This window comes from Leuresthes tenuis, unplaced genomic scaffold (genome assembly GCF_036924035.1).
Source record: "Leuresthes tenuis unplaced genomic scaffold, fLeuTen1.0.hap1 SCAF_17, whole genome shotgun sequence".
Lineage (NCBI taxonomy): Eukaryota > Metazoa > Chordata > Actinopteri > Atheriniformes > Atherinopsidae > Leuresthes > Leuresthes tenuis.
The window spans coordinates 34,066,701-34,085,774 of NW_027325371.1; the positions used below are offsets into that span (position 1 = coordinate 34,066,701).

Sequence of the window (19,074 nt, forward strand, 5' to 3'; positions counted from 1 at the left end):
TTTGTCTCCCCCTCCAATGTCTTTGTCTCCAGCAGTCAGGTGAAGAAGCAGCAGGAGAGAATGAGCCAGAACAAGGCTGCAGGTCCAGATGGTGTCTGCCCCAGGGTCCTGAACGCCTGTGCAGAACAGCTATGTGAGACTTTACAGTACCTCTTCAACCTTAGCCTGAGTCAGGAAAAAGTTCCAGTGCTGTGGAAGATTAGAGTCATCCCATGTTATAAAAGTCCTGGAGAAGCTGTTATTGGCTCATTTCAGTAGACAAATTAATACTGTTGAGGATAAACCACAGTTTAGGGTTAGGGTGCCTCCAAAACCACCTGGACTACCTGATAAATAGGCCACAGTTTGCGAGACTGAATGGTTGTGTGTCTTAAGGTGGTCAGCATCACCACAGGGAACTGTATTGTCACTGTTTCTCTTCACTCTGACTTCCAGTACAAATCGGAGTCCTGTCATCTCCAGAAATACTCATATGACTCTACAATTGTTAGGTGTGTCAGAGGCTGAGTAAAGGGAACTAGTCCATTACGTTGTGGCATGGTAACACCACAAGAATGTGGAACGCAACAGAGATGATTGTGAATTTCAGAGTTCCCAGGACCAGGAATAAGCCAAACACTGTCTCCATCCTGGTAGAAGAGGTGTTTTAAGAATACAGATGCCTGGGAGTTTACCTGCACATAATGGACTGAATGGGCAACACTGAGTCTGTGTACAAGAAAAGACATTACAGATTGTTTGTCTTAAGGGACCTTAGGTTCTTTGATGTCTCCACCAAAATAAGGTTGTTGTCAAGAGTACAATCTGCTTTGAAGTCATGTCTTGGGGCAGCAGCAATGTACAATGAAGAATGCTACATAAGTCAATGAACATGAAGAACCTCTGGTCAGGAGGAGTGTGCTGCGATTCACAATTAATTAAAACAAAATAGAAAAAATGAACAAGACAGTACATAGCACATATTGCACACAGACTAAATGAATATATAAATGAAGAAATAAAACCATTGCACATAATACATATTGCACATACATACCTCCCACCACACCATACAAATTAATTTTTGTTGTTCACTTTACAGTAGGGGGATCTAAACTGTCTGCCAGAGGGCAGAAGCTCATATTGTTTGTAGAGCATATGTGATCGGTCACTATACTCTGAGCTTGCCTAACAACATACTGCTCATATCGACTGAAGAGCTGGAATTCAATTCTGCCTATCACATTCAATCCTGTATTAACCAGTTGGTCAAGTTTAGTTTTTCATTGTGCAGTCAGGTTTCCAGTCCATGCTTACATCCCTATCTTATTAGACTCTCTAGAACAGCCTGGTAAAAAAAAGAATATGATTTTGTGGTCTGCACCATACATTAGGAGTCTGTGTAAAAAATACAGTCTCTGCTTTATACGAGAACAGAGACTGTCAACATAGACCTTCCGACTGAAGGTGTTGTCAATGTGAATCCAGCGGAATTTTTCTATGAATGGACAGGACTATAATCCCTTAATGATCTTGGGTCTAGAAACATCTCTTGAATTTAAAGAATATTTCAAATTAGATTGTTTGCAATGCACCACTGCACAAAGTTTTCTAATTCCGAGGGGTTCTGAAAATGAGCAAAATATAAAGACAACATCACCAAGCACACAACTGTGTGCTATATTGTTCAGTGAAAGTATCAGGCCGGTCATCGAACACACTAACACAAGAGTGAAGCTTGTAAATTTTTGTCTCATACAAAATGGTAGCTTGAAAGTAACACACTAACCAGTTAGAATACTAGCACTTGTCAGAATGAATTTCTTCAGGCTTGTTTACTTGCCTGTGATGATTTTCTCACTTTATTACATGAATTCATAAAATTAAAAATTGCATGACGGAATGGGAAATTGCTTTCTTTGCTAATAAGCTTGCTAAATGTCAGCATCCTTAGTTTTATACTTTTCAGATGTCCTTTCCCTTATGTCATCACACCAAGGGCAGCTTGTTATCATCAAATAATCCAAATATACATTATCCTGACTAATTATAACTATCTAAAAAAGAAAAAAAAAAATTTCTGAAATTCTTCTTCAAATGTTTTTCCTCTCTTCAGGCACTCAGGTATTACCAGTGGCCTGGTGAAAGGAGCTCTGTCAGTCGCTGCTTCTGCCTACAAAGCCCTGTTTACTGGACAAGGCCCCGCACAGGTCTATATTTAACAAACCGTTTTGATACCTTATATGTACCTCTGTATGCTTTAGGAGTTTCAAGGCTGTGTAAATCTACAGCCTTATTGGGAGTTCATCATTTTTGATGAAAATTTATTTCCTTTAATATTTTAAATATTGGCATTGATGCTTGACTGATATATTATATTACTGGTGCCATAAACGTTTCTTTAAAAATGACACCATAAGGATTACGCTTCTATAGGCTGTTTGGAAAAAAGATAATTTAAGGTAGCTGCAGTGTAAACATCCAAATTTGACAAACCAGTTAACATCTGCCTAATCTTTGATGGAAGCTCGTACAGGGAGTAGTGTGGCCTGTCCCTCATGTGAGGGACAGTGCTTCACAGCTCTGATATTTTATATTTTCTCAAAAAACATTAGCAATTTGACCATTTTATTTGGTAGTTGACTATCTGCTTTAAATTGCGACTACTGGTCCACTGTTTACTCTGTGATAGTTTTGTGCAACATGGCAGGACATTTATCAGATTTTGACGACGTTGACGACAACCTTGAGTATGATGGACGTCCTTACCGGAGTGAATGAACTGTGCTGCAGCGGCGGGCGTCGATGACGTGATCCCAGTAGACGAGTGTGTAGAAAGCCATCTATAAGCCCCCCGATAGCCGGCGATAACAACAACACAGCAGCTATGAGTTAACAGTGCAATAGTACGCGTTCATTCTTTCGTCTTAAAGTATTGTTGAAATAAAGACAGATAATGCCTTATTTAGAGGCTGCATCATCTAAGCCCCGTTCACTCCGTTATATGGATCTCGAGGAATCTAAATATCTTCTGAAGGACGCCGACTTCCACCAAACTGCTCTCAGTGAGTAGATAAAAAAATACCGGAGTTCCCCTTTAACTGTCCTGCAGTTTTGATTAATAAAACTCCATTTCTATTTTACTTGCATAAAAATAGTTTGCTTGCTGGTGAAGCATTCTTTATTATTGTCTAAGTGTAAATAAACAAGGATATCCTTTTCAATTCATGCAAGCATGAAGAGCAAAAGAGCTTCTTCTTGTTCTCTATAAATTTCAGTGTTAGGAAGCTTCTCTCACTGACAACTCCAGTTAGTGATGCAACTACTGATCTATTACATTTGTAAAGAAAACGTTAAAGTTTCAATGCAGCACAGTAAATTTCTATATTCAAAAAGTAAGAACAAAAGTGAATGGGCTGTCTTTTTTTTTTTTTTTTAATCAATTTCTGTTTTCACTTGAACCTACAATGTTAATATCAAAAGTCTGAACATACACAATTTGCAGCATCTTGCTGATGTATTTTGTGTAGATTTCTTCAATAACTCCCCCCTAAAATCCATTTTAGTTTCCGATTGTTGTGTAAAAGAAGACAATAGAAAAAAAAAACACCAGAGGGGGTAAACATTTCTGCAAGCCACATCCATCTGCACACCTTGTTTTGATTTTTTCTATTGAACTGCAATTAACAGAGGATTTGGCTCTTTTTTATGTGCTCTTTGGCTCCCCGACAAGTATGCAATGTAATACTGCAGTTGAAAAATCAAATGTCCACCTGAGCACTGCACATGTGCAGCTATACACATACATTTATTACATTTGCTTTAGAGGCTGAAAAAAAAAACACACCCCAGGAAACCACCAGAAATGTCAAGAGACAAGGTATGTTGATTTTATAGGACCTAACAAGAATAAGGTGCATAGGCATATGTTTATATACTATGATATTGTTAGGGTTTACAGGTAGGCAGGATCCAAGATGGAAGCAGGGAGAGAATAGGTGGGTAAAAAGACAAGTGGTTTATTTTCTATAGTGAATTTAGGTTGTGCAAAAGTGGAGGGAGTGTAAGGAAATAGGCTGGTACTTGTGAGTTGGAGACTTGAACCTTAGTAAAATAGGAGAGTAGTAACTAGTGACTGGGAAGGAAGTAACTTTGAACAGACTTTCCTGATGTTGGTTTAAGGTGAAACGTGGGCAGTGCAGAGTGGCAGTGGTAGTCCTAGAAAGTGCAACGTGACTGTGAGAAATCCTTCCTCCAGGATTTTTCTGAGAATAGAAAGAGTAAACAACATCGCCAAGTGTTTCCACAAAGGAAGACTTGACACTAGAATGACTGAGTAATTGGATAGTGATGTTCCTACAAGTAGTAAACAATGATCTAGTGCAAACTCTGGAGAGACTGAAGCTTAAGAAGAGGAGCCTCAGCAACAGCCCCAGGTGGAATGCATAAGGGCAATCAGCAACTGGCAGACACCAGACCCAAGGAGTGGAGGAGGAGAAGGAAGTGAACAAAGCAAATCAGAACACACACAAAACCCCAGACCCTGACAGATATGGGATTAGCAAACATGCTCACTAAAAGTTTACCTGTATTAGTTTACTTTCACTGATTTAAATTTTGAAGGATCTGAATGTGTTGGATGTCTGAAATCAATACATGTGCAAAATAATACATATTGTCTAGATTATAGTGTCATGTATTGAAGGCAACAGAGAACGTTTTGAAAGGCTGCAAACTTCCAAGACTTTGGTGTGAATTTGTAAACCACAGTACCCCACAGTTCTTAAGTGTGAAATCCTAGCCACTGGGCACTCTAAGGCAGTTTGGGGTGCATAACAAAGGTTGGTGTATATCAAAACAAGTTAGAGGGACTTGTGTTGCTTTAAAAGGGTAAATTGAACAAGAGGCTGGAGTCAGACGTTATATTGTCTCTACCACTCTTAACAGTTTGGGAGGAGGCACTGCTTCATTTGACTGGTAGCATCCAGTCCAACCTAATTGCTTTTGTGGAGAGCGAAACATGTACGTGATGAGATTAAGTAAAATAAGGACAGTCAAAGTAGGGTGTATCATATCCTTTTTCTTCCTTCAAGGCAGAACTGCACCAAATGCTCTGAAGAGCACACCAAGCTTTTAACACCTCATGTGAGAAGAAACTATGTCCAAATAGATTAATCTATGCATATTGTGATCCTTTCTAACAGAACATTGTTCAGGATGGACAGCTAGAACTGCTTCTCATTCATACGATTGGTTGTCCGAAAGGTATCCACAGTTATGACTCCAGCATCGGTCTGAAAGGTTCAGAGATTGTCAATTTAGAATTGCTGGCAGCTACAGACAGTGGAGATAGGTGCAGTTAAGATCCATAGGGAGCTGAATACTCTTTACTCATTAAATAACAACATTAATTAAGGCTGGTGCTTTTAAAAGATAAAAAGAAAGAAAGATACTATGTGGACAAAAGCCTTTTTCTTTTTTTTTTGTTTGATCGGAATACAGCCCCAAATTGTAAACAGCCCATCAGAAACTCTCCAGATGAATCAACATTGCATTGAGGAGAAATTATGATGATAATAATGATAAATTTAGCTCAGCATAGAATAGAATGCCTTTTATTGTCACTATACACAGTACATTGAGATTGAAAGCAACTCCTAAATCAGTGCAAACGTAGGAAAAAAAATAATAAAATGAAAAATTATATATATACACACACACACACACATATATATATATATTTAGTCAACGGTTAGCTCCTTGGTTTTCTTGGTGTTCAGAGCCAGGTTATTCTCTGAACACCAGGCTGCCGACTTCAGCACCTCCTCTCTGTAGGTTGCCTTGTCTCCCTTTCAGATGAGTTCGACCACTCTGGTGTCGTCAGCAAACTTGACGATTTGTTTGTTTTTGTGGGGAGGACTGCAGTCGTAGGTGTAGAGACAGTACAGGAGGGGGCTCAGCACACAGCCCTTAGAGGAGCCAGTGCTCAGTGTGGGAGTGGAGGAGAGGTGGGGGCCAAGTCTCACAGTCTGGGGCCGGTCGGTGAGAAAGTCCTTTCTCCAGGCACTTGAGAGGGGGGAGGACGAGTGTGTCCAGACTGGTGATGAGAATGTCCAGAATGATTGTACTGAAAGCTGAGCTGTAATCCACAAAGAGCTTCCAGACGTAGCTCTGCTGCTGCTCCAGGTGGGGAGCTATGCTGATGGCATCCTCTGTGGATCTGTTGGTGCGGTATGCTGGTGGAGGTCGAAGTCCGGGGGGAGATGATCCTTGATGTACTGAAGAACCAGTCTCTCAAAGCAATTCATGATTACCGGAGTGAGGGCCACAGGACTGTAATCATTTAGGCTGGTGGTGGGAGTCTTCTTTGGCACTGGGATGACTGTGGCTGATTTAGGCAGAACGGGATGACTGCCTGGGCCAGGGAGAGGTTGAATATTCACGTGAAGATGAGGGCGAGATGGTTACCTTACCAGGAACTCCGTTTGGGCCAGCAACCTTCTTAGGGTTCACTGCCAGGAGCACCCGTCTGACATGGTGCTCCTGTTCAGTGAGTGGAGGGGTGCAGGGACCGGGTGGAGGCAGGGTTGGTGTAAAGCAGGAGCCAGGAGGAGGTGGGGACAGGGCTGGAGCAGGTGAGTGCTGCACTGATGTTTCAAAGCAGGCAAAGAAGCAGTTTAGCTCCTCTGCCAGCAGCGTACTCAGGTCTCCTGTTGTTGCATCACAACCTCCCGTGTGTTGTTGCTAGACAGGTGGGACTTAAGGCTCCTCTTATGGTCCACCTTGGCTTTTTTAATTCCTCTTTTCAGGTCGGCTCGAACAGCCCTGTACACAGCTCTGTCACCTGACCTGAAGCCAGCGCCACAGGCTCTGAGGAGTTTCTAGGTTTGTGGTTACACCAACCATTGCCCGGTGGAGAGTATTTGGGAGTTTCTCTTCCCCCAGACCTGCCCTTATAAACTTATGTGTATGCATTAACGCCTTAGTGCTAACTACGTTGAACAAAGAACCTTTTCAGGAGACATTGGAGAATTGGCAGACCAACTGTGCTCCCTTCTTTATCTCGACAAAAGTAAATCAATCTGCTTTGATCTAGCTTGACGAGAGGCAGACTCTCATGGAACTCTCAAATTACTTTACTCAGATTCACTTTCAAGTGAATCTTAAAACTGTATTAAATGTGCCTTCTATCTTTGTATATTTTTTTTCAGGTTCTCAGTGAAATCACTAGCTGCATTTTAAGACCTTTTTCATGATCGTACATGGAAAAATAATGAATAAATCGTTATACTGTAAAATGTCTATGGAGCCACATTGCCCCCATATGGTTTGTAGTATTGATTAGTTAAATCTAAATGAATTCAGTAACTAGACAGTTATATATGAAGTAATGCAACTGTTAACCAATGTTTCCTGCTGTTTCTTTTTGCATTGCATGGTTAACACAGGAAAATAACATTGTTTGGTTCGTTACTCATGTCATCACTTATAAATACAAATACAAATTGTATTACAAATATCCATCTGAATTTGAGATTCACAATCATCTATATTATGGTATGTTGTTTTTTTATGTCCTTTATACCATATGTTTATGTCATGTCTTTAACCTTCATATCTTAACAAGTTGTGGTGTTTTCAGAATCCTCTAGAGAAATCCGTGTTACAAAAAAATAGAGAAATTGAGTTTTCTTTGTTTTAGCAAACTCTTAACTCTAGAACTAGATTCTACTTTACACACCCAGGCAGATGCCATAGCAGTTTCAGGCATATCACTGTCTGAAAACGGAGTGTAAGCCTTCGTCATGCCCCGCCTCCGCAAATTAAACTCATGAGACCCGAAAGTTAGAATAATGAAGAATAAGATCAGAAGAAGATGAAAAGACTAATAAGACAGACAGAAAGATGAAAGGATAGAGAGATGAGGAAGAAGAAATAGGATCTGAGTAAAGAAAGAAACTGAGTAAAGTAATAGAAAAAGATGTTTGGTTTTTCGTTCGTCCATTGTTATCTCGTCTCGTTTTAAATCTCCGCTGCTGCATATGTTATCACATAGTTAGTTTTTCTTACAAAGAAAGCCAGCGTAAGCTTGTCAACTTTTTGTTAATAATTTTGTGAATTTAAGTTCACCTCATCAGAGTTGGTTAGCGGACCAAACAAATTTACTCCCATTTGTTCATTCCTGTCGGTGAAGCCTCGATAGCAGCCAATTCCGTCTCCTCGGCAACGAGAAGCCTCGTTGGAGAAGAGCGACCTTCCCAGGCAACTTGAAAGTCCACGGAAGGTCACCCACAACTAAGAAAGGCCCTGAGATGGCGGAACCAAGCGCAACCCACTTGGACCGTTGGTCATCACCTAGTGTGTTCAGAGCTGACTAACTGGGCTAAGTGTCAACAAAGCAGTAAGGTCTGCCCTCTCCTTCCTTTTCCGGATGGAACGGTGGTGTCGAGAGAATTCACTGTTAAAATGATACATGACTCCAAAGGTCTTAGCGTTTAACTGGAAATAGTAACTAATATGTAGACAATTTTTGTAAATACCAGTACATTTCTCCATTCTATTGCCCTTCCCCAAATCACTAAGTGTTCCTTATATAATAATCCATAATCAACGCATTTCTCCTGTTTGTCTTTAAGTTTCATGTTTTTGGTTTAATCTATTATTAAACAGTTCATATATATTTGGAATTAATTATGAGATTAAAGTCATTAAGTATGGTGAGAATAAATTACGAGAATAAAGTCTTAAATATTCAATCAGTGAGCAGAACCATTTAATTAACATTTACCGTCTTGCTTATAGCATTAAATTAACCTTAAATGCTAACTGTTGCATTCTTGCTTTTTCTGTTTTAAGTAGAACAACCTACCAATTACAACATTATTCTCAGGAGGGAGAGGGGTATGTTGGAGTACACATGATCTAGGGTGTTAATAATAATAATATATTTTATTTTTTAAAAAGTGCCTTTTTGACACTCAAGGACACTTAACAACACATTAAAAACACAATAAATAAGATGATACAAGTTAAAAAGCAATGAGGCTAGAGGTAGAATGCAGCTTTGAACAGATGCGTTTTGAGTTTTGAGGGAGCGAGAGGGGATGGCGATGGAGAGGAGATCAGACAGGTATGGGGGGGGTGAGGTTGTGGATGGCCTTGAATGTATGAAGAAGGATCTTGAATGTCACTCTGAATCTGACCAGGAGCCAGTGAAGCTGCTGGAGGATGGGGGTGATATGGTGAAAAGAAGGGGTTCTGGTAATGATGCGGGCTGCAGAGTTTTGGACCAGTTGAAACTTATGAAGAGATTTGTGATGGGCACCGCAGTGGTGTGAGGAGTGAGAGAGAGGCGGAGACGATTAATGTTACATAAATGGAAATGTGCAGACTGGGTAATGTTACTGATGTGAGAGTGGAAAGAAAGTGTGCTGTCAAGGATGACACCCAGACTCTTAACCTGGGGGGAGTGGGACACTATGGAGCTGTCTATGGTGAGGGAGAAACTGTCAACTTTGGATAGGGTGGATTTGGTGCCAACAAGGAGGAGTTCAGTTTTATCACTGTTAAGTTTGAGGAAGTTTGAGGTGAACCAGGATTTAATCTCAGAGAGGCACTGGGTGAGGGATGAGGGAGGGAGAGTGGCATCAGGCTTACTGGACAAATAGAGCTGGGTGTCATCCGCAAAGCAGTGAAAATGTAAACCAAATTTCCTGAAAATATTGCCAAGTGGGAGGAGGTAGATGATGAAGAGGAGGGGCCCCAGGACAGAGCCCTGTCCTGGGAGGGCTGAGAGGAGAAGGATTTGAGCTGTATGAACTGAGTGCGGCCTGTGAGGTACAAATGAAACCAGTGCAGGGGGGTAAATGGACTTGTATAGCGCTTTTCTAGTCTAACTGACCACTCATAGCGCTTCACTACATGCCGCATTCACCCCACTCACACACACACTCAGACAGCACGTCTTAAGATACACATAACTACGTGCTTTCTAATCATTCACACACATTCATACCCCCAATGATACACTGAGGGGGCAACGTGGGGTTCAGTGTCTTGCCCAAGGACGACATGTATCCTGGGTAAGCCAGAGTCGAACCACCGACCTCCGATTGGTGGGCGACTGCTCTTCCTCCTGAGCTACAGCCACTGATGATGCCTAAGGAAGAAAGTCTATTGAGGCGAATGGGGTGAGAAATGGTGTCAAAGGCCGCACTCAGATCAAGGAGGATGAGGATGGAGATGAAGCTGGAGTCATCTGCTATGAGGAGGTCGTTGGTGATCTTTATGAGGGCTATTTCTGTGCTCTGGCGGGGACAGAAACTGGACTGGAATTGTTCGTAAATGCTGTTATTGGGAAGTTGGGAAGCAACACTTTTTTCTAAGATTTTGGAAATGAAAGGAAGGAATGGCGCCATGGTTACTGAAATCGTTGGGGTCTGAACCAGGTTTTTTGAGGCAGGGACTGACAACTGCATGCTTAAAAGAAGCGGGAAAAATTCCAGTGGATAGTGAGGAGTGGATGATGGCAGATATGAGGGGGAGCAGAGAAGGGAGGCAGGATTTGACCAGAACTGTGGGGAGGGGGTCAAGAAGACAAGAAGAAGGCTTGGACTTGCTAATGAGGTTTGAGATTATTGAGGGATGAGGGAGATCAAAGTTGTAAAAAGGTTGACAGAGCGGAAGAAGTTCAGAAGAGAGGTATTTTGTGTTGATAGAGGAGCCTAGGTGCTAATGGATTTTGCTGACCTTCTCATTAAAAAGCAGGAGGAGAGAGTTGCATGTTTCAGAGGAGTAGAGGTGGGGGGGTAGGTAGTCAGGGGGTTGAAAAATGCTATTAAATACTGAAAAAAGAGTCTTGGTGTTGCCTACATTTGAGCAAGTCCGGAGTAATGTTGTGTTTTAGCATGAGAAATGGAGTCCTTGTAAAGACATAGCTGAGCTGTGTAAATGTCTTTGTGGATGGTGAGACCAGATTTCCTACGGAGTCTTTGAAGCTGTCGATTTTTGGACTTCACAGAGATCAGGAGTGAACCAGGGAGCAGACCGAGTAAAGAAAACAGAGCGAGATTTGACAGGAGCAAGTGAATTGAGAATGTTAGTAAGACCATTGTTATATTGGGTAACAAGGTCATCAGGGGTGGAAGAAGAGTCCATAGTCAAGGTGGCGATGTGGGAGGAGAGGGAGTTCAGATTAGTGTCCTTGATATTACGGAAAGAGATGACACGGGGTGGTTTGGAAATGGAGAGGCGGAGGGTGACATTAAATGAGAGGAGGAAGTGGTCCGTAATATGGAGTTCATCAGCATTGCAGTTGGAGGGGGTGAGACCAGAGCAGCAAATTAGGTCAAGGGTGTGACCCTTAATATGTGTGAGGAAATCTGAAAATTGTTTGAAGCTAAGACTGTCAAGGGATGAAGAGAAGTCTATGGTGAGGGAAAGAGCAGTGTTGTTCATATGTATATTGAAATCCCCAAGCAGGATAACATAAGATGAGAGACTAGAGAGGTGGGTGAGGAGGGCAGAGAAGTCATTTAAAAAGTCTTTGTGAGGCTCAGGGGGGTGGTAGACTGTGGCAATGATAATAGGGGTGGGTCCAGAAATTTGACAGGCAAGGCATTCTAGTGAGGAGAGAGGTGGCACAGAGACTGGAAGGACCTTCCACTTCTCGTGGTACAGTATCGCCAGACCACCTCCGCGACCTGAGCCACGAGGTTTGCAAAAATAAACAAATCCTGGAGGAGTAGAATCATTGAGCTGGGAAAAGTCCTCAGGAACTACCCAAGTCTCAGAAAAAGTCAAACTTACGGTCAGTAAGGATATCTTGGAGGAGATGTCCTTTGTCCGTGAGGGAGCGGATGTTCAGGAGTCCAAAGTTGACGCAGGTGTTGTCATGGCTGAGACGAGCGTTAGCCGACCTAGCCAGGCTGGCTAACACACTGTGATCAACAGTCTGGCTGGTGTTTCTCGGAGCCTGGCGAGTGTAGGACCAGAAGGAGGTGATGCCCTTGAGGCCATCAAAGTGTAAGCCCCCTGAGACCCATGGTGGATGTACCTCCGGCGAGGCAGGCGGATGATCTCCAGGTGGAGGTGCAGTGCTGTCGGTGGAGATCCGGGCCGTTGTGAGCAGAGCCTGAGAAGCTCAGCGATCGAATACTGGAGGAGTCCTCCCATGGGTAGGTGGAAGAGCAACAGGGCAGTCCAGACCAGCAAAGACCACACAAATACATTGAGGATCCACATTACAGAGCGCAGTGCAGAGCCGGGGGGGTGTGCTGAACAGGTAGGCAGCATTCGCCAGCTATCGCAGAAACATGAAGGGATGACAGCACATATGAAGATCATCAAACGAAAGAGGAGGGTTAAAATCCCAGTTTAAACTTGAAATACGGTTGTTATGTGGCTGGGGTGCCATAAAAACATGATAAAAAGTTGCGGGTGAGTAGCGGCAGCAGAGCACCCTCGCGTTCACTCAACCCGGAAGCCATCTCTCCTCCAGTAGAACACTTTACATGCTGATAAAACTTCGGGAGTACAGTCTTCAAGTTGGTCTTATTAAAGTCACCTGCAATTATTTGAACACTGTCGAGTTGGACCCGCTGGTGTTCGTTTATTGTGTTCAGCAGGAGAGAGAAGCTGTATAGTCAAGGAATGTAAATTTAAAAGTTTTCAAAAAATGGTCAGACAAGACAGGATTTTGAGGGAACACTATTAACTGTTCACTCTCAATGCCATAAGTCAGCACAAGGTCAAGTGTATGGTTAAGGCAGTGAGTAGGTCTGTGAACACTTTGAGAAAATCCAATAGAGTCTAATATAGAATTAAAGTTAATATTTAGGCTGTCATTTTCATCTACATCTACATGAATATTAAAGTCACCCACTACAATGACTTTATCTGTACTCAGCACTAACTGGGATAAAAACTCTGAGAATTCAGACAGAAACTCAGAATAAGGGCCAGGTGGACGATACACAACAACAAACACAAGAGGTTTTTGTGATTTCCACTTCGAGTGGGAAAAACTGAGAATCAGAGATTCAAAAGAGCTAGAACTAGTCTTGGGTCTAGGACTGATTAGTAACCCTGATCTGAAGATAGCTGCTACTCCTCCTCCTCTGCCTGTGGTTCGAGGAACGTGAACATTTAAATAGTCAGAGGGAGTTGGTTCATTAATGCTAACATGATCCTCCTGCTGCAGCCAGGTTTCTGTAAAACAAAATATATCAATATGATGATCACAGATCAAATCATTCACTAACAGAGACTTCTAAAGGAGAGATCTAATACTCAGCAAACCACATTTAATAGTATGATGTTTTTGTTCAGTTAAAGTTTTTGTTTTAAATTTTTTTTGCACAAGAGGATTTGCTCCTTTTGTGTTTTTTGATTGGGGGGGGTAGCATCAGGTGGGAAGCCACAGAGAAGTGTGTAAGACTCTGCATCCTGGTCTCAACCCTGGGTTGTCATGTTTTTGGATGACTAATAAATTCGTCCATATTTCTAGAAATGAGAGCCGCTCCTTCCAAAGTGGGATGGATGCCGTCTCTCCTCATCAGAACAGGTTTTCTCAAGAAAGATTGCCAATTATCTATGTAGCCCACGTTGTTTTCTGGACACCATCTAGACAACCAGTAATTGAATGAGGACATGCGACCTAAAGAGACATTTTTCATTTCATTTACAGTATTTTTTGTAGAACTGCTCTTCTTTTTTTCAAAGACTGCCACTCTAAGGAGCTCTTTTTAAATCACGTTAATGGCCTGTTGCCAGTTAACCTGATCAGTTTCAAGATGTTTCTCCAGCTATTTGTTTTCAGTATTCCACTTTTCTTGGCGAAGTCCCAACTTTTTTGAGACAAATTCAAGATGTCATGAAATAGTAAAATGTGTTACTTTTAACATTTTGACATGTTTTCAGTGTTCTATTGGGAACAAAATATTTCTGAGATTTGCAAATAATTTCTGTTTTTATTCATATAACATTTTCCAAACTTTTATGCATTTGGGATTGTATTAACCCTTGTACAATTTCCCTTTGAGATGAATAAAGTCTTGTTTGATATCAGAAAAACTGGGAGCACAATAGACAGGTTGCCAATTAGTAACAGGTCTGAGATGTATAGACAGAACTATTTCCATGTCACTCTTTTAGGAAATCACAGCTGTGTTACTAATATGGCATGCAATTGTTTGATCTGTCAAAGCAAACTGGTGAAAATAAAAATCACAGCAAATGCTGTGTCTACAGACATAAGCAGGAGGCAGGCATGTACTGGAAAGCACACTGTAAAACAAAAAGCACTGCTGGGCAGGTTATCCAAAAGAGTTCGGTCTTTAAATAAAAACCAATGACGCAACAAACTTGCAGGTCTTCTAAAAAGCAGGCAAATAATCCCAATATGATACAAACCTGTCTGTGAGATTCCATTAATTAAAGAGTTCCTGTTACTTAATATGTGATTCATAATGAAAATGATTTGTATTTCTTGTCTACTTTTTCAAGGCACTAGATGGTAGTCAGTAAAACGTCTCCCGGACTGATCAGGTCTTTTTCACTTGCAGCCTCCAGTGGACTCAGCCACCCAGGGCACCATGATGGCAGTGCTTGTGGAGATGGGATTTGGTGACCGCCCGCTGAATCAGCGACTGCTGAAGAAACACAATTACAATCTGCTGGATGTGGTTAATGAGCTTGTTCAGATGACCAATAATGATTGGTACTCAACACATTACTAACAAGAATGGAGGAAGAAGGAAGAAACAGAGAGGGAGTTGCAAAAACTAAGTGATGGAATGAACTTGAAAGAAGGAAAGCTCTTCTTAATGACTATGTAAGGAGATAATCTATCAAACTCTTCTGGGGTTCTGTGTTTATTATCAAGCCCTCATTATCTGTAGTATTACTTTCACTGTAGGTCTTGATAGTGCCATTTTTTTTTTTTCGTATATTAGCCTTAGAGAAATTGACAAAAAGTTATTACAAGTGTAAAAATGACCTATTTATAGCCTTTCCAAAAGTTGTTCTTTGTCTTAAAAAAACAATCAAAGGTATCAAATCCGACAATGGCCATTAATCCCAACACATTTTAACCTATTTCAAACATTTTAAACCAGATTTTCCTGCTTTTCCCCTTTGCAGTGAGATTTTATCAGTTATTTACATTTCCACAGAGAACAGTAATGACAAATTCCACATAAAAGTAATTTTTTTTTTACACCAAGCCAGTACAGTCAAGGATTTTTGACCAAGGCACCAAACATCCCCAAATCTGAGGCCAGGGTTGTCAACTGGAAAAGAGTCACGCGCTCTCTCAAGTTCAGGTTTGGGTCTCTGCCTGAAGAGAAATGAGAGATGGACAGAGAGATTGGAGCTATCTTCAGCAGTAATGAGGGCACTGCACTGGTCTGTTGTTGAGAAGAAGGAGCTGAGCTGGAAGGTCCATCTTTGTTGCAACCCTGATCTATGGTGATAAGATTTGTGCAGGAACTGAACAAATGAGATTGCTGAATTGGTTTGCTTTAAAAGTGGCTGGGCTCTAGAGATAAAGTCAAGAGCTCATAAATCAAGGGGGAGCTTGGAGTAGAGCATTCTCAGCTCCTCTGCATTGAAACAAGTCAGATGAGGCTGTTCGGGCATCCTGGTTGCCTCTCTTTCGAAGTTTTATTGGGTATATCAAACTGGGAAGAGGCCCTGGGGCAGATCCAGAACTCGCTGGAGAGATTATATATATATCCCTTCAGGCATGTGAACACCTTGGGATGCCCCAAGCAGAGCTGGAGAGGGATATCTGGGTTTTCCTAAACCAAACAGAGGCTCACATTTCATACTATTTTACACACTGTTGTCAAAAGTATGCATATAGACCCTTGACCACACGGGACAGTTGGTCAGCTGTGGTAGCCAGCAAGCAAATAGCTACTGTCATAATATCTGCCAAAGTAAGTAGTATGTTCATTTATTCAAAGAAGACTTTTTCCTGTCAGCAGTCATGGTCATGTTCAACTGTCAACTCTCCACCTGTATTCATAATACAAAATATTGATAAAAAAAAAAGTACCATAAAAATGTAAAGACTTAAAATGTTCCCAACACAAAAGTCACTTTTCCAAGCATCTCAGTTAATGGATTTGAAATTAATAAATTCAGCTTCTATAATAACCCTGTGAGAACCTTTCCATCCAATGAAAATTTCTTATCTGAAATCAAACACTTCTCCCTGTGAAGAATCTATACTGTCCTGCTTTTAGGTATAACTTCTATAGAATAATGGGAGCTTTTTCATTCTGATATAATACATCAATTGCAAATTATTTTATCAAAGCATATTTTACTTGAAGAAAGTAAAAAAAAAAAATGTATTGGGTAAACTACATGTTTTCAATTTGTTAAATTGCAAATAAACTACCAAACACCTCTTTTATAGCATATAATTAAAAAAGGACAATATTATAAGCTAATTTTAAGAAAGAACTATGCAGTCTACAAAGAGTCGCAAACACACATTTATTGATCATAGGAGCCTGTAATTTACCAAAAGACTTCAAAGTTTTACTGAATTGTGTTCAATAGCGTGTAATATTAATGCATATTCATAGTTAAAAACATTTGAGTCACAATACAATGATTAAAATTGTTAGACGCAAAAGTATCACCAGGCTGTTGTTTTGTATATAGCGCAGTGTCATTGTCACGTCATAAGAACATGACCCATGAGTGTTGAAATAGGTGAGATGTAAAAATGTGTTCTTTTCAACCCAAACCATGTGCATAAATTGTAACGCTAACCTTTAATTGGCCCTGAGAACATTCCCAATGCAGACATGACATATTTTGTTTTGAGACTCCACTAAAGTCAATAAAGCCTCATTTGTTGAAGAAAACATCCGATTACTGTATTGCACTATGCACTTCTCCCGTTTCTGTAAAATTTCTCTAACAACTTCTGCACAGGGATACTGTAGGGAAAAATGTGCACAATAAAGTCCCAACTACAAAAGTTGTGGTGTGGTCATTGTTTAAAAAAAAAAGTGTCTCAACTCAACTTTGTCACTCCACCCATATATTATACAGAGAAGTGAAATGTCATTACTGCAGACTAAAGTGCTTGGATAGTGGTGCAATAATAAGTTTTTAAAAATACAAAAAGAGTGAAAGAAACACATACATAAAAACAGCTGAACTATGGAGGCAAGTTTTATGAGGTAGAGAGGAAGGTGCAGGTGCACAGTTAGTGTAATAGTTGCTAAAGTTCATTGCCTCTGGGATATTCAGTATACAACTGAATGTGTTTGATGGAAATTTCTATGATGTGCTCTATAGGTAATTTAGTCCGTTTTCTGAGAAGGATGATCATTGTCTACCAGGTTTGTGGTGTGAGTTCAGGGAGTTACGAGAGTGATGTGTTGAGTAGCACTAGGCCGTTTAGGGCTCTGACAGCTTTGTGAAAGAAGCTTTTGCAGAACCTTGCAGTGCTGGGCCTAATGCTGCGTAACCTCCTTTCTGATGGTTGAACAGTCAGTGGAAGGTGTTAGTGGGGTCCTTCAAAGTAACAGAGGCTCTGCATACATAGAGTACCTAGAAGATGTCCTGGCTGGAAGAGAGTTGGACCCCAATGATCCTCTCAGCCCTCCTCAGTATGCGTTGAAGGTGCTGGTGCTGGGTAGTGGTCCTCAGTCTTTGCAGGTAGTAAAGGTGTGTGGCGATGGTGTTGATGGAGCAGGTGAGGTTATCTGAGATGTTTACACCAAGAAATGTTGTACTTCTGACTTTCTACACCTTGGAGCCAATGATGATTGTGGGAGTGTTTGGACTATTTATCTGGTCTCATCTGCATTGCGAAACAGATGGCTGTAGCTCCGAAGAAAGAGCAGTTGTTTGCCAACTTGATGCGTCTATTGATGTGGGAATGTATGTGATTGAGAAGAAAGCCCTGTGTAGCCTGTAAAACTGTATAGACTAAAATGTGCTGTATAAGTGTGTTAGTGAATGTGGCCTGTAGTGTAAAAATTATCTGAGAGGTCAGCTAAACTGGAAAAGTATAGTCCATTTATCATTGTTGTTGCGACACCTTGCCTCAAATATTCCAGTCCTGGCTCTCAAAGCAGTGTCCTTTATAGCAGAAGTGACTCCTACTAGCTGGGTTGATATTGTCCTTTGAACTAGTTTGAAGTATTCCAACAATGGCCTGTATGCTGGGAAAAGCAGAATGTAGTGGTAATCTGAGAGTACCAGTTTGTGATGGGGAATGGCTTTATGTGAGTTACAGAGTTGGTTTAGAAAAAAAATCTAGTATTATGTCTCATCTTATGGTTTACATACTAGTAAAACTTAAATGCTGAAGTTTTCAGGTTGCCGTGATTAACATAACTAGTATTAGAACAAAATATCTGAATGGGCTGTACGTTGTTCACTGGTGGAATTGTAAAGCTCAGGCACTTTGTTTGCATTACCACTGGAGGGAATATAGAATGCTACTACTATATAGCAGTGAATTCCCATGGCAGATAAAACAGCCCGCATTTCACCACTAAAAAAATCCCACTATGGTCAGCAACTGGTAGAGACTGGTCAGGCATTACCACACCAGTCATTGTTAATATTGTTGTGGTGAAAATTTCAGTAAGGCAGAGTCAGTTATTTTCTTCTGAGGAGACAAGACACTTTTATAATAAGATCTTGCAAGAGAGAACAACACAGTACAAAATACAGAGTTGCTCTGACCACTGAGGCAAAGATACTCAGTTATATTGCCCATTATCACGTTCATAACATACCATACGATCTGATGTACTTTGATCCTGAATAATTTAAAGCTTTATAAACCAATAGTGTTTCAAAGTGAATTCTTTGATGGACAGGAAGCCAGTGTATAGACATCAGTTATCAGGTTAACTGAAGATAAATGCACGGAGCAGCTTCTCTAAAAAGCATAGTCAAAATAAATTGTAAATGGAATCTGCTTATCTAACACTTTTCTAGTCTAGCTTACCTCACAAAGCACTGTTATAACACATGTGACATTCATCCATTCACTCACACAGCACATCTTAATCTAGTCTTGAGTGTCGCATTTAATGCAATTGACCATGAAAT

At 40.9% G+C, this 19,074-nt stretch overlaps 1 protein-coding gene across 6 annotated transcripts in view; it reads left to right on the forward strand.

Annotated features, from left to right (window-relative positions):
• The window catches only part of nbr1b (NBR1 autophagy cargo receptor b), a 169,706-nt gene extending 152,567 nt beyond the window's left edge, over positions 1–17,139 (forward strand). For 3 of the 6 annotated variants that reach the window (XM_072368292.1, XM_072368293.1, XM_072368294.1), the window contains 2 exons: positions 2,096–2,189; positions 14,544–17,139. In XM_072368292.1, the coding sequence (XP_072224393.1) occupies positions 2,096–2,189; positions 14,544–14,717 (268 nt within the window). In that variant the 3' untranslated portion in view covers positions 14,718–17,139. Of the gene's footprint in view, positions 1–2,095; positions 2,190–14,543 lie in introns of those variants that run through there. The other 3 variants (XR_011907978.1, XR_011907979.1, XM_072368295.1) reach the window with 3 other exon arrangements.
• Positions 17,140–19,074: the final 1,935 nt, after the last annotated feature.